This window comes from Mustelus asterias, chromosome 4 (genome assembly GCF_964213995.1).
Source record: "Mustelus asterias chromosome 4, sMusAst1.hap1.1, whole genome shotgun sequence".
Taxonomy (NCBI): Eukaryota; Metazoa; Chordata; class Chondrichthyes; order Carcharhiniformes; family Triakidae; genus Mustelus; species Mustelus asterias.
The window spans coordinates 89,435,566-89,450,431 of NC_135804.1; the positions used below are offsets into that span (position 1 = coordinate 89,435,566).

General features: G+C 44.4%; 1 protein-coding gene across 2 annotated transcripts in view; it reads right to left on the minus strand.

Annotated features, from left to right (window-relative positions):
• Positions 1–14,866, minus strand: part of thoc2 (THO complex 2) — a 140,601-nt gene that overhangs the window by 29,612 nt on the left and 96,123 nt on the right. The window contains exons 29-33 of one of the 2 annotated variants that reach the window (XR_013497645.1): positions 14,252–14,433; positions 8,230–8,332; positions 4,777–5,231; positions 1,695–2,570; positions 1,049–1,084 (exon numbers count right to left, since the gene is read on the minus strand). Coding sequence is in view for 1 of the 2 variants with exons in the window: in XM_078211345.1 (XP_078067471.1) it covers positions 1,049–1,084; positions 2,512–2,570; positions 4,777–5,231; positions 8,230–8,332; positions 14,252–14,433 (835 nt within the window). In the remaining variant the exon portion in view is untranslated. The remainder of the gene's footprint in view (positions 1–1,048; positions 1,085–1,694; positions 2,571–4,776; positions 5,232–8,229; positions 8,333–14,251; positions 14,434–14,866) is intronic. The other variant, XM_078211345.1, reaches the window with a different exon arrangement.

A 14,866-nucleotide genomic window follows, 5' to 3' on the forward strand; every position in this document is an offset into this window, starting at 1 on the left:
GAAACTATACATGTGAGAAAGATTAGTTTATAGGAGATTTTAATTTGTATATTGATCCAGATGCTTTCAGCAGCCAGATGAGGAGAGAAACATTACCTTGAGGTTTTCAAGAATGTCATCAATCTGCTTTGACAATGGTATCCCAACTAACAGACTAAGAAAATTAATGCTTCATAAAAGGTGTAGACAATAAAGTCACTGAATTTGGGAAACTAAAAAGGCGTACAAAAGATGTGTTAGTGGTATTGTGAGGAACATTTGTGTCAACCAGACTAGTTACATTTCATTCAAATTAAACTTAAAATAACCTCTATTGACTTACTAATCATGTGAAGCCAAGTTTTAACAATCCACTGAAGGACATTCACCATTGGAAAAATGGGCTGTATTGGGCTTGTGTGTGCATTAAATGCTAATTCAAGCTAACAAGCAAGTGTACATCATTGACAAAACCAGATTTTACTAAATCAACTTGACAGTTGTCTTATTTTATCTGTATATTTTAAGCAGCATGAACACAAATTGAAAGCGCATTGTATCACAGAATTTGCAATCATAATTATAAAGTTAATCTCGCACTTCGCAAGGTTTTCTGTACACTTATCCAGTTTGCATAATTTGAGCAAAAGAGCCATCATTCAAAAGGTTTTGAGTATTTCCCCAAAAGTACATCAAAATCATAATAAAAGTACATTATTTCCCTTTATTTTGTAGCTGCTTACAAATATTGTTGTAGCACAAATCCTCAAAGATTGAGATTCAATTTTAGACTAAGCAAATGAATACAACAACCAGTTAATCCATGATAGCTTTGTTCATTATCTCTGCCACCTATAAATGCGAAAAGAACACAAAATTTGGGCAATTTGTTTTGCAACTACCAGGAAAAAACCTACTGCATATTTATAAACTAAGTAACAGCAATAACATTTTGAAAATTCCAGTCAATAAAAGGATTATAAATGCTGTGTTTCTCACAAAATTCACCTATAAAGGTTATGCAGTCAAAATATGACTCAAGTATCAAAATAACGCTCAAATGTCAAACCTTTGCTGATGATTCCTTGTGATCACCGAGACCATCCTGTAGGAATGAATGGAGATGACAGATGAGCTGCGGCGCTTCTCAGATACCAGAGGACTTTGGGATGCAAGTTGACGACCATTCTAAAGTCTTGCTTCTGACATGCAGTTACACCTTTAGGAACTAGGCTTTAGGAACTGTTAATGCTTACTGGACAAGATAGAAAGCTTGACAATAATGCATTTTAAATATGTGTATCGGGAAACAGTTTACTATGATAAAAATGTCTTCTCAAACTCATTTAGATATATTATTTAAATCTGTGTCTGATGCTGCAGTTGTTCACAACTGTAGTGTATATATTAACAAATTTGCTAATTTACAGCAATATACAAACCAATTACAGCATAAAATTCCCTAAAATGCATGATTACATTTAATGTAAAAAAATTAACAAATAACAAATATACACAATTAAATGTCACATAAGTTAAACTATGTCTTTAAATCTGATTATGTTATAGAATACTGTTTCCCGTGTAAGTATACTAAGTGAACAATTAACTTCAATGCAAATTATGTTAATTTTGTAAAGAGGTGCAGCTGAACAAACCACAATGGGCTCTTTAACCTCCCTTCCAGTGCACTGCATCCAGGAATTGGAACTTACAGCTCGAAGTTTCAACCCACTGCAAACTCAAGGATTCGTGAGGGGTTCATCTACATTAAAATAAATACAGCAAACGGTGCAAGGTAGCATCTGCCCTGATTCTTCTATTAGGATACACCCACGTTTCGTGCTGCGTAGAATGCCATCGGCCCTCTTGGCTGGAAGGCGGGCTTTGCTGCCATATCTGCTTTTTCCTAAGGCAGGATTCAAAAGGCTGGCACCCCCAAGGGAAAACAAACCCATGAAGGGAAGATACTAACAACAGCTGCATGCTGACAGAATTTACACAACTACAGGAGATCTGATCACCAAGGAGATATTAAAGACTTTAATGGAATCCCCTCCATTACTTCCTTCCTAGAAGGTACGAATTGGTAGTATGCTCATCAGCGGGCCTGATGAATCCAGAGGTTTCCGGTAATTCTGAACAACTTCAATATTCTTCAGTGCTGAAACACTCTTCACTCTCAGCGCTGACCACCTTTTTTGCGACTCCACTTTGAAGCTATTTTGCTTGAAGCATTATTGCACTCCAAAAACTGCCCACTTAATATAATTTGAGGCACTTCGAAGAAAAATCTCTTGCATTTTCCTCTTACTATTTATAATTTTCGCTAGGTCCTTGAAGCCTTTTTATATAAAATTTGCTTACAAAAAGTCCAATAAAGAAAACGAATGCATTTTCTATTTAAAAGAAACCTCCAGAGGCTCCATTGTGCACCTTGTCTCACTCGAAGGAAGACGAATATTTCCAGAAAACCGGTATTCCAAACAGGACAGCCTAATATTGACGGTGCCTTCCTTAGGCTATACTAACCTTTACTGTAGCGGAATGTGATGGCGAAGAGTGGGAATCAAGCTTGCGCCGTTTTTGTTCTGGAACAGAAGAAGTATTGAACATTCTAGTTGCTGCTTGTAGCATATTCCAAGTATGGAATGAATAGACATAATATTTGACCAGTCATTCTTCATACAATTCTCTTCAGCTGTTATTTCAAATACATAATATTTATTACCATCAATACAAATTAATTGCCTGCAAACAAGATACAGGGCCTAAAGATATTTTCTACATGTAATGTGACATCACAACAATGCAGTAGTTACCTTCACACTTGAATTATTTATTTTAAAATAAGTTCTGAAATAAGAGAATAACTCAATATTGTTATTGGTTAAGTAAAAATGTATTCTGCACAACTTTCAAATAAAATAGGGATGACTAAACTTTCATAGCCTTTGCCCTCTTTTTGGTCTTGTTGCAATGTTGAAAGATTTCAAAAGCATCCTCAAGAAATTCTCATTTCGTGAACAATTTCCCCATCCAATTATTCAACCTATGAAAGACTACTGAAAAAATCAAATAAATAACCTATATTTACAACTATTTGATCAAATACCCAATTAACTTTTCAATTTGTTAAAATGAATATTATTTCTATCTGGTGTGCACTTTATTATATACTAGATTGATTGAACATCACCCCTTGTACAAAAAAAAACTTACGTGAAGGTTGCTTCTCGGAGGAAATCCATTATAGTAACTAAAATGCTTGCAGATAGTGCTATGATAGGGATTGCTCATTAGACCTGCCTGCTAGTGATTCAGTCATAGTGTGTGAATAGGTTTATTGTCTCAGTATTGACTTTGGAGAAATGCAAGCTATGGCACTATAAACTTTTCAGAAGAGATGTTACTCGGTAAAGACAACACTGTGCCATATCGGGGAGAGGAGTAGGGGGATAACTTTTTACTGTATATTGATACATGTGACAATAATAAATCAAATCAGATATAAATCAGATATATCTAAATGATATGTCATCAGCAATCATAGCCTCCTAAAAGTTTAATTGCCTTATGCAGCCGAGGACGAACTTCAGTTTTTTTGTGTGCGCCTAACCCCAGGAGATTGCTTTAGCGTTGATGTTAGTTATGTTGGCCATGACTTAGTTATAGCACGCTGCCATAATAGTTTTGGTGCACTGTGTTTCAGATGAGATGTTAAACAAGAGGCTGTGCTTTTCCTGGTGGAGCATCTTTTGACACAATTCAAAGAGCAACAGTTTTCTGTCAGGCCTCTAGCCAACACTGATCCCTCACCTCACACCTCTAAAAACAGGTAATCTTGTCCATGTTATTTTATTCCTCTTGGTGCAATTTAGGTCTGATTGCCAAGTTTTCCTTTACTACACAGCAAAGTAAGGTTGCCATGTTTGACTATATTATAACAGTAATTACAGTTCATATGTACTTAATTGGCTGTGAATTGCTTTGGGACATTATGAGGCCACAAAAGGTGCAACATAAAAGCACGCTCCCCTTTCTTGGTATAGGTTGTAGAGCCTGATATCATCTCATGAAAGAAGTGTGTCTGACTTATTCACCCTTCTCACTGTTAGTTTTGCATATTTTCAAACAACTTACAAACAGGTTTCAGCAAAAAGTTATTAGGCTTTCACTGAGTGGCAATTCTTGCTGATAAACATTTTGCAATCTTTTCTAGAACATTAAATACAGCTACAAAGCATTTCTTAAAAGCATTGGTACAATTCATCAAGTGAAATAGCTCACTTCGAATCTTGTTTCCTCTACAACCAAAAGCCTGCAGCAAGTCATAAAAAAAAGCTATGTTCCAAAACAAGTACTCGGCACGGTAGCACAGTGGTTAGCACTGCTGCTTCACAGCTCCAGGATCCCGGGTTCGATTCCCGGCTCGGGTCACTGTCTGTGTGGAGTTTGCACATTCTCCTCGTGTCTGCGTGGGTTTCCTCCGGGTGCTCCGGTTTCCTCCCACAGTCCAAAGATGTGCGGGTTAGGTTGATTGGCCAGGTTAAAAATTGTCCCTTAGAGTCCTGGGATGCGTAGGTTAGAGGGATTAGTGGGTAAAATATGTGGGGGGAGGGCCTGGGTGGGATTGTGGTCGGTGCAGACTCGATGGGCCGAATGGCCTCCTTCTGCACTGTAGGGTTTCTATGTCTATACTTGCCGCTAGATCTGTGCTAAATTAATCCTGTTTACTGCTACAGGTTCTTTGAGCAATATAAAAATAAAGCAGATTGCAGCACCATATTAACTTACCCCTATCAGACTCTGAAGATTCTGATCGTGGAACTGGGGACTTCAAGGACCCAGCAACAGCTGATTTTTCTCCCTTAGTGCTTGTGTGACTTTCTTTGGATTTGGCATCCTTGAGTGCATCTCTCTCCTTCGGTGGTTCCTTTTCTTTCTCCTTTTCGGAGTGTGGTTTTGCTTCAGCAGAGCTAGACGCCGACCTGGATTTATCATCCTTTGCTGTCTTCTCTTCCTTCCTGATTTTTTCTTTCTCCTTCTCTTTGTCAGCTTTTGGTGTTTTTTCCTTGGTCTCCCGTACTTTTTCATCCTTGTTTGTTCGTTCTTCTTTTGATTTCTCCTTTGCATCTTTAGCCGTTGCTTTTGCCTCTGGAGGGACAGCTGGGGTTGTCTTCTCTTTCTTCTCCTTGTCTTTTTCCTTTCCACTTTTCTCTTTCTCTTCTTTTTCTTTTGTTATTTTGTTGCTGAAAAATAAAGTTCATCATCAAATATTCCCAGATTAGTTGTAGTTTAATACAATGTGCAGTATTGGATGGTTTAGGTTGTTTTGGCTAAACTCAATTTGAAATAATATTGCTTGATGAGTTACTCTCCACTCAAAGCATTGGACAATTAAGTATTTTTATAAATATGCAAAGCCAAGAAAACATCCTCATTTTCCTATATTGTGAAATGGTAATAATTTCTTAGATCAACAACTGCATTTATGATGGCCACATTCAGCATTGTCAACTGATGATAACTGGATTTGAATTATAAATTTCTCGCTATCCACTGAATTTAACCAGCAGTGACTTGTATTCACATAAAAGCTCTGTCAACAAGTCAATCAAGTCCTTACAAAAAAACATGGAAACTTAATTCCACAAGGTAGATATCAATACAATACTCAAAATCACAAAGGGAGATGCTGTGGTCACATTAGTGGACTGGTAATCCAAAGGCCTTTACTAATGATGCAGTGACACGAGGTCAGATTCCACCACAGCACCTGGGGAATTTAAACTAAATTAATTAAAATAAATATGGAATTAAAAGTTAGAAATCAGTTATGTCCACAAAACCACTGGACTGTCATACAAACCCACCTGGTTCACTAATGCCCCTTCAGGAAGAAAATCTGACACTCTTCATTGGTCTGGCCTACATGCAAGTCTACTGTCACAAAGTGGTTAGCTTTAACTGCCCTCCACAATGGCCCAACAAGATACTCTAATTCTTATTCAAGAAGGCAGTTCATCATTATCTTGTCAACGAAGAACAGACCCACATTTATACAGCACTTCTCAGAACCATTGGACATCTCAAAGTGCTTTACAATGAAGTACTTTTTGAATTGTAGTCAATGTTATAATGTAGCAAAATATGGCAGCCAACATGCACACGCAAGTTCCCACATGTACTCCAATGCAAAAATAGCCAGATAATGTGTTTTTGGGATGTTGATTAAGATATAAATATTGGCTAGGACACTGGGGATAACAACGCCTGCTATACTTCAAAATAGTGCCATGGGATCTCTTACATCCATCCGAGCAGGAAGATAAGGCTGGTTTAACCTGCCACTCGAAAGAAGGCACCTCAGATGCAATACTCCTTCCATTTGCACTGGAATGCCAGTCTTAATTTTGTGTTCAAGCTCTGGAATGGGACTTAAACCCAGAACCTTTGTGATTCAGAAGGCAGTCTGCTACAAACTGAGTCAAATGCAATTATGGATGGGCAACAGCGATGGCTACATCCTGAGAATGGATAAAAAATATTCAGAGGTCTGTGAAGAACTCACTATCAAGAGATTTATTTTACATTGAGCATTCTTGTCCTGAGTCCAAAACCAAAGGACAGGGCTCTATTCTAAGCTAATACTTAGATGGCACTGAGGTTGTCATTAATGTGAGATAATAAATGTTACTATGATAGAGAGATGGTTTAGGTGGACATTAAAGATAAAATGGTACTATTTGAAGAACAGAGTTCTGCAGGCCTTCTGGCCAGCAGTCCTTCCTTCGCCAATACCACATAAAAACAAGTTAACTGGTATTGCTAAAAAGAAAACAGATGCTGTCGAAGCTTTTTGTTGTGTACTCATCTGGACAGATTTATAAGAATACCAATTCTAAAGGGAACAATTTATACCGCATAAGAGAGTATGGATGGATTGAATTGCAAAGTGAAATCTGATTGATAGAGGCACTGTCATGAGGTATGAACCAGTGAATGGCTATCTCCGAGTTTGGTTGAAAAAGACAATGTATGGATGTTTGGACATGTTCTATTTGCAAATGACAGGGCCCTGTGTATAAATGTATGTTGCTTCCAGAAGACACTGCAAGCCTGACTAGTCATCTTAAATTGGTTGTCAGTGCAATTCTCAGCATAATCATGATTGTTTAGCAAGTGCTGTCCAATCACAAAATCTGCTGGCATTCCATTTCATGGCTATTAATAGTTGCCATTACAAGAATGGTTGCCACATTTGCCTAAGTCAGCGCACTTCAATAACATTGGGGGGGGGGGGGGGGGAAAGAGAGATTGATCTCCCAGCTCGAGCAGCGCGCTGGGAGACTCAAGTGGAGGCCGTGTTGAGGGCTTCCCACTAGGTGCCACTGCCTCAGCGCGTCTCCGACGCCATCAGCTCCGTGCCAGAAATCAGCACATAGCTGCATAAATTGTTCGAATGCTGATTTAAATCTCATTAGCAGGCCTGGGACTGAAGTCTCTGGGCCCGCTAGAGTCTCCCCCTGCCGCCAGGAGTGTTTCACTTTAGCAGGGGTTACAATAGCTCCCCACTAGCGGAGAGCTGGCAGCCTGACTCCGATGGAGTGGGGAGTGGGGGGGTGGGGGGTCGTGGGTGCCCCCTGGGCATTGCCACTTTGGCACTGCCCAAGAGTGAAGTGACAATGTCCAGGGGGCACCTTGGTACTGCCCACCAGGCATCAGGCACTGCCAAGGGAGTAAGGTCTAAGCAGGGCGGGGTGATTGGAGGGGGACCCGCTGCCACTCTGCATTTGGCAGTGATAGAGGGAGGGAGGCCAGTGATCAGGGTTGGCCTGCACATGTCCGGGGGGCCATTGATCAGGTTGCGTGGGGGGCGAATTTGACACAGCATTTTTTTGGGATGAATCCCACCCATGGCGAGTTGAGCCTCCACGGGTGTTTAATATGATCATTGCTGACTTTTAACCTTAACTCTACTTTCCCACCTACTGCCTTTATTCCTTGAGATCAAAAATCAATCCATCTGAACTTTGAACATATCCAATGATGGAACAGCCACAACACTAGTGAATTTCAAAGATTTTCAAACCTCTGAATGATTAAATTTATCTTTCTCTCCCCACTCCGGTCATAAATCATGGACCCCATACTTCAAAAGTAATTCATCACATGGAGTACTTTGAGATTTCAATGTGATAAGACATCATCAATGAGTGTATTTCAGCAACTTAGACAAACTGTTACCTATTTACAGCACCGCTTCCATTACTGGCTGTGACTTTGGGTGTTACATTAGCAGCTTTGTTAGTAACTTTAATGGCACTCTGAGATTTCTCCTTCAATTTATCTGTTAAAAGAACAGAACACAAATATTTTAGTTCATTACATTCAAGACTTTTTTTGCAATTTTTTTCCAAGAATACTAAAGATTTTTTTTAAGAAAAGCTGAAAATCAAGCAGATTTACTACACATCAACATCTAATTAATCATGACCAAGTCAATGGGTCCTATTTTACCATCTTGATTCTAAGTGCTGGGCGGACTTGAAACTGGGAGTGTTTCAGATCCGACTTTTAGGCCTGATCTCAGGCACCCCCATACGTACTCTTCTTGCAAAAATATTAGAGATTCCAAATTACACTGCACAAGCCTGTGGGCGTGGCTTAACGTGCCCAAAACCCGATTGGCACCGCCAAATGCGCGTGCGCAGAAAAAAAAAATGATAGAATAACGCTCCGCTGCCACATCCCTCCCGGGCCTGATAATGCCTCCCCCCTGGCTCCCACAGTCATTGCACCACTCCTACAACATTACTGACCCCCTTACCCCCCACACCCCGGTCACCCAGACTGATCGCGGGCCCCTTCCCTTTCCCCCCATTGATCTCAGGCAGAGTGGCAGCTGACCCCTTCCCACCCACTGATCTCAGGCAAGGAGATCCACCCTCCCCCGCCACCCCCCCCCGCCCCCCCCACCCCCCCTCCAGATATCAGGCAGAGTGATCCCCCTTACCCCAACTCCGGACTCTCCTGCACAAGGCCCTCATCTCCTCCGAACTCCCGATGGCTGTGTGACACCTCCCTCTCTCTCCCCTGCCCCCAATCAATCATTCAGGAACTGGTCCACCCCACCCCCCCAACTCCCTCCTCCTTCCCCATCAGCACACGTGCAAGTGCTTACTTACCTGCCCCTCAATGCTAACAAGTAAACTGCATGTAACTTGCTGGAATGTTCTGCCAAACTGCCTGCAGCTGATCTGCCCTAACGAGGGACAGCTCCACTAAAAACTCAAAAGTGGACAGGCAGGCATTCCTGCACAAAATGTGCGCACGACCAGCCCTCCGATTTTCTGAGGGAGACCTGGGGAGGCTACTGGATGCAGCAGAGGCAAGGCAGGAAGACGCAGACCCAGGGGATCTGATGGAAATGAGGCCTGGGAGGCAGTCGCCACCTCGGTCAGTGCCAAGAACCAGGAAGCAGTGCCGGAAAAAAGTCAATGACTTCATACGTGCAGCAAGGGTAAGTGCTGGACCCCATCTTGCATCTTCCCCCAAATCTCCCCAGATCCCCCCATCCCCAGCACCCTGCATGCTTCCAACTCCTGACCCCCAAGCAGCTCCTTCCTATCGCCCCCAAGAGCCCCACTGCGCTTGCCCTCAAAGGGCAAAGATACTCTGTAGGAGTCACGCCACCATTTCTTTCATGGCTCCTTCTGTCTCCACAGGAGAAGACCGACCATAACACCTGTAAGAGGGCGAAGACAGGGGGTGGTGAGCCAGACCTCTGGGTCCCCACCCCCTTTGAAGAGCAGGTGCTGGAGCTCTCAAGAGACTGGGAGATGCAGGCTGTCAGCGACAGCATGGTCAGGCTGCCGTCAAGACGTGGGCACCTGTCATTCCATCACTCACTTTGAGGCAACTTCTCAGGGGCACGAGTTTTAGGTGCAAGGGGCATGGTTTAAAGGAGATGTATGAGGCAAGCTTATTTGCACAGAGAGGGTAGAGGGTGCCTGGAACTTGCTCCCGGGGGAGGTCGCAGACATGATATTGACCTTTAAGGGCATCTTTACAGCTACGTGAATGGGATGGGAATAGAGGCATATGGTCCCTGGAAGGGGAGGGGGTTACAAATCAGATGGGCAGCTTGGTCGCTACAGGCTTGGAGGGCCAAAGGGCCTGTTCCTGTGATGTAATTTTCTTGGTGCTTTGTTCCATGTTCAATGCAGAAATCTGAATCATGTGTTTGGCATCCCGGATTCCTCTCCCTCCCTTGCACTTAACCTTGTGTTCGGTGTTGCAGGGATAGATCTGGACATCCCGGGCCTTCTGGACTCCAGGCCATACTGCAGCTCCCACCCATCCTGGTCCAGACAGCTCGGACGAGTCCTCAGAGGATATGGGTGAAGGGGCCTCTGAGGGTGGCACCGTTTTGGCGTCAGCTTCCACCTCATAACTCACCATCCCAGATACTGACACGTCGGTGGGTCCACTAAGTGGTGAGGCTTCTGGGTCACTCTCTGGTGAGCACGACACATCTGATAATGTGCATCGGGTAGAAGAAGGAACGTCCGAGGCCTCTGGCATTGGGGGGCCTGCCGGAGGCGAGCACTCATCTGGCCCCAGGCTACATGCTGGGCCTCTGAGATCACTTCACCCTCAGCTGTTAGAGATGCAGCAACAGAGCCAGGGAATGCAGGAGGGGCTGACGGCCACACTGGACCAATTGCAAGACTGCTGGGAGGCGTCCCAAAGTTTTCAGGTGGACCAGCTATTGCCGATCTTGCGTGCTCCCCAGGCCAACACTGCAAGGGTGACGTCCATCGTGGAAAGCCTGGGGCAGGGAATCCTCACGATGGCCGAGTCACAGCTGAGGGACTGAACAGGATTCTTGAGGTTCTGCAGCCCATGGCTGAGAGCCTTGAGAGCTTGCAGAAGACCCAGCGGGACAGCGCTGAGACAGAGCGGGCTACGGCAGGAGCCCTTGAGAATGTGGCCCAGTCACAGAGGGTCATGGCTGAGAGGTTGCAGAGTGTGGCCCAGTCTCAGAGGGCACTTGCTGCGGCCGTTGACAGGTGGCCCCCGGCTCAAGTTGCCATCGCAGAGAGCTCAACCACCATGGGTAGGACGCAGGTGGTCCTCCAGGATTGATAGTGCCAGGTGACGCTGGAGCTCACTGTAGAAGCACCACCGTCCCATGGAGTGACACGGGGCCCACAGGAATCCCAAGGAAGGAGGAAGGGTTCGAGCCCATGCCGGGGCTTTCCAGCCAGGAGACTGTGGCTGTGGCTACACCTTCCGACTCCCCCCTTCCTGACACCGGGGCATCTCAGGGACAGCAGGATGACGAGGGTGTCACGGAAACATCCCAGACTCCTGGAAGCAGGCAAGGAACCTCAAGGTCCAGGGCCTCCAGAGGACACCTGCCAAGCGCATCACAGGCCACGGGGCATGGTAGGCAGCTGACCCCCTCCACTTCGGGGAGTCACTGAGACGTAGTGGTGGGCCATGTAAGGTTAGGAAGTTGTAGTTGCACTGAGATGCCATGGGTGAAGGGCTGCACTCATTGGAAAGATATTTAAGCACCTTAATGTTTTCTGTTCACAAGTTTGTATGTTAGAACGTCTTATTTAAGCACCTTGATTGTAATTAAATATTTTTTCACACCCACTTGTGACTAATTTGTTTCAGATTTGTCTCAAGTAGGAATCCACTTCCATTGATGATCACCAGAGGGATGCTTCATGTTGGTGTCAGTTGGGGAGGCCCCTCAATGCTGTGTCACTGAGAAAAGGAAGCCATTGGTCCCCCAGACCCCATGAGCAATTCCCTCCTGTCCCCCACCCCAGGCCCTGTATGGGGGTTTCAGATTCCTTACCCACTACACAGATGTGGGCCCAGGTGCCAGCGTGCATGCTGAGCTCAGGTAGGAGTCAGACTAGTTTGCACCAAGGCATCATCACAATAGTGCTTAGTGAGTCATCATCACCTTCCTACTTGCCAAAAAACTCGCTAACACTGAGTACACAGGCCCACCACTCTGGTGTGACAATGTTTCAGGAGCTAAAAGGAACTGGGGGGGGGGGGGGAATGAAACCCACAGACACAAACCCCTAGCAACTGAACCACCTAGTGATCAGGACCTCCCTTGCCGCCCTCACATGCTTCATTTAAGCCGCCAGCCCTCCAGCACCTGGGTGGTGTTCCTTGGCATGCTCTTCCTCCTCCTGTTGGTCAGCCTCCACGTCCTCCTCCTCCAATATGTCACCTCTCTGTAGAGCCAGGTTGTGCAAGGCACAGCACACGACCACTATGCAGGAAGAGATCACACGGCTGTACTGGAGGACCCTGCCAGATCAGTCCAGGCACCGGAATCGCATTTTAAGGAGCCCAATGCACCTCTCCATTATCGCACGGGTGGCTACATGGGCCTCATTATTGCGGGTCTCTGCCTCAGTCACAGGACTCCACACAGGCATCATCAGCCATGTCCGAAGCAGGTAACCCACATCACCCACGAGCCACCCCCGCAGCCTGGGCTCCTCCTCAAATGCCTCCGGTTTGTCCGAGCTCCTGACAATGAAGGTGTCAGGAGCTCGTCACCTGGGTGTCTTGTGCAGACATGCATAATGTTCATTTTATGGTCACACACCAAGCTTTCGTGCCCGAAAATGGGCACAACTTGATGGTAAAGTTGGGCCCAATATCATGATTATGTGAAGAAAAACTCTTGTGTATCTACATTGGCCTGAAAATGACTAACTGATGGAATTTCCTTGGAATCCCATAAAGCTAAGACCACTTTCGCTCTCTAATCAGAGAAATAATCTGGACTTGGACAAAAAGAAGTGGATTCAAAAAATTGCTAAAGATAGTCTGGGCTTTGAATTTTAACCAAATTCCTGAAATAAATATCCTATCAAAAATAGCTTCCCCTCCAGCTTGCAACACTTATAACTACGCTTCAGAGTTAAAATGTCATTGTAAATATCATCTTTCTGATGATTCAATTATCTATTAAAATACATGTTTTTCATACAAATGAGTAAGCAGCAATTTGCTGCAACATTTTAATGGTAGAGCACAATTAAATTAGCAAGACGGTGAATGCAAGATTAATAATAGAATGACAAGTGAGAGAATATAGGCTGCATTTTCTCTGTGGGCGTCTGAGCCCCTCCGACAGGTTCAAATTAGGTTCAGAAACCTGGTTTGTGTGGGAAACAATGTTGTTACTGCTGGAGCAACCAATTAATGACCAGAGCTAGGTTTACTGTCCAATTAAGGAGAGTGGGGGGCTTTCAAAGCTGGATCACCAATCAGGGGTCTTTCAAATTGAAAGTAGCAGCAAGATGCCATGGCTTCAAAATAGAGATACTCTGTCTCCAACTTATTTAATTATTTTTTTAAATGGCATCAGCAGCAGAACCACAGCTGTGGCGATGGGGACCAGAACCCTTCCAGAAGGTGCCTTACAGCTACAGTTGCATCCAAACAGGCAGCATCCAGCTGAGCCTAGCTTCAGAGCTCTCAGGCGGCATTTCACAAGGGCATCCCGATCTCAAAGTGCACTCGGAGGGGACCCCCCCCCCCCACCCCACCCCAACCTCATCAATCACCAGCATCCGGGCCCTACAGATGGGTCCCCCTGCCCAACCTCCAACATACAATTCACTCCTGCCACAGCTGGGCAGTCCAGTGGCCACTGCCTGTCCATGCTCCTGATCATCTCAGGGCTTCAGTGGTCTCTGAGCGCCCCCCCCCCCCCCCCCCGCCCGGTGTGACCACTGCGTAAGATCCCTGCTTGTGGTGACCAGTCGCGAATCTCACTGTTATCGCGCTGAGCCTGAAGTCTGGTGAATTCTGTGCACTGGGATTCAAATGGGCTATGCATATTTAAATGCTACTTTAAATATGCTAATTGGTCCCATGCCTTTCCTGGGCATGTCATTAGAAAGAGGCCGGGAGAATCGCAAGTTGTTTGACTCCAGGTGCAAAACTGATTTTCAGCCCGCACGTTATTCTCTGGGATCGGCACATTCTGCTAAAGGTGCAGCAAGGTTGGGGAATCATCCCCATGGTTTCCAAACTGCTGAGATCAGTAACACAAAACAGATGAAGAATTCAACATGGAGCTTCTGGACTTCCTCACCCCATAAATACATTCTTCATCTGCTGAATTCCTAAACAAATATGAAGCAGCCCTGAGAAAAGGTGATTTGTTGTGTTGAGCTTTGACTGGTACAAACAGTCAAGCAATTGTTAATACCTGTCTCCTCATTTGTGCCTTCTTCCGCTTTAGCTGCATTGGTGGTTGCTGCAGCAGGTGTGACTGAGCCTGGTCCATTCTGAACTGTTGCAGGTGTTGCACTCCTTGCTGGGGGATCCTTATGGTGGAATTCGTTTTCAGGAACCATGTATGCTTTCCTACTTTTCAACTGGCCAGAATAGCTGCAAGTCGCACAGAGTGTTAAACAAGCAGAGAAAGAAAATCTTGGAAGACAACTATCAAAGAGTTACAAAGTAACTAATGACTACTCATTTTTTTAAAAAAGTACATAATTTGAGACTTGGCAACTTTATTCCACAACGTGGAGTCTCTCACAGCACTTCAAGGAATTATATCTGATACCCAACCATAGTTATTTATGAATGAGAATGGAACAGCTTTCAACTTCTCCAGAATTCCCAGAGGCTCTGTGATGTAGCTGCCGCATAGCTGTCTGTACTCACAATTACATCAAAATGTTGTAGTCATATGTGCAAAAACTCATGTTATTAACAAAGAGACCTAAATGTTCCATGTTGTTTATATTCCTGCGTCTGAAATTCCAAAATGTGTAATTTGCTGTTTATGTTCTCAACTTGTTTAAAATGCATTTAG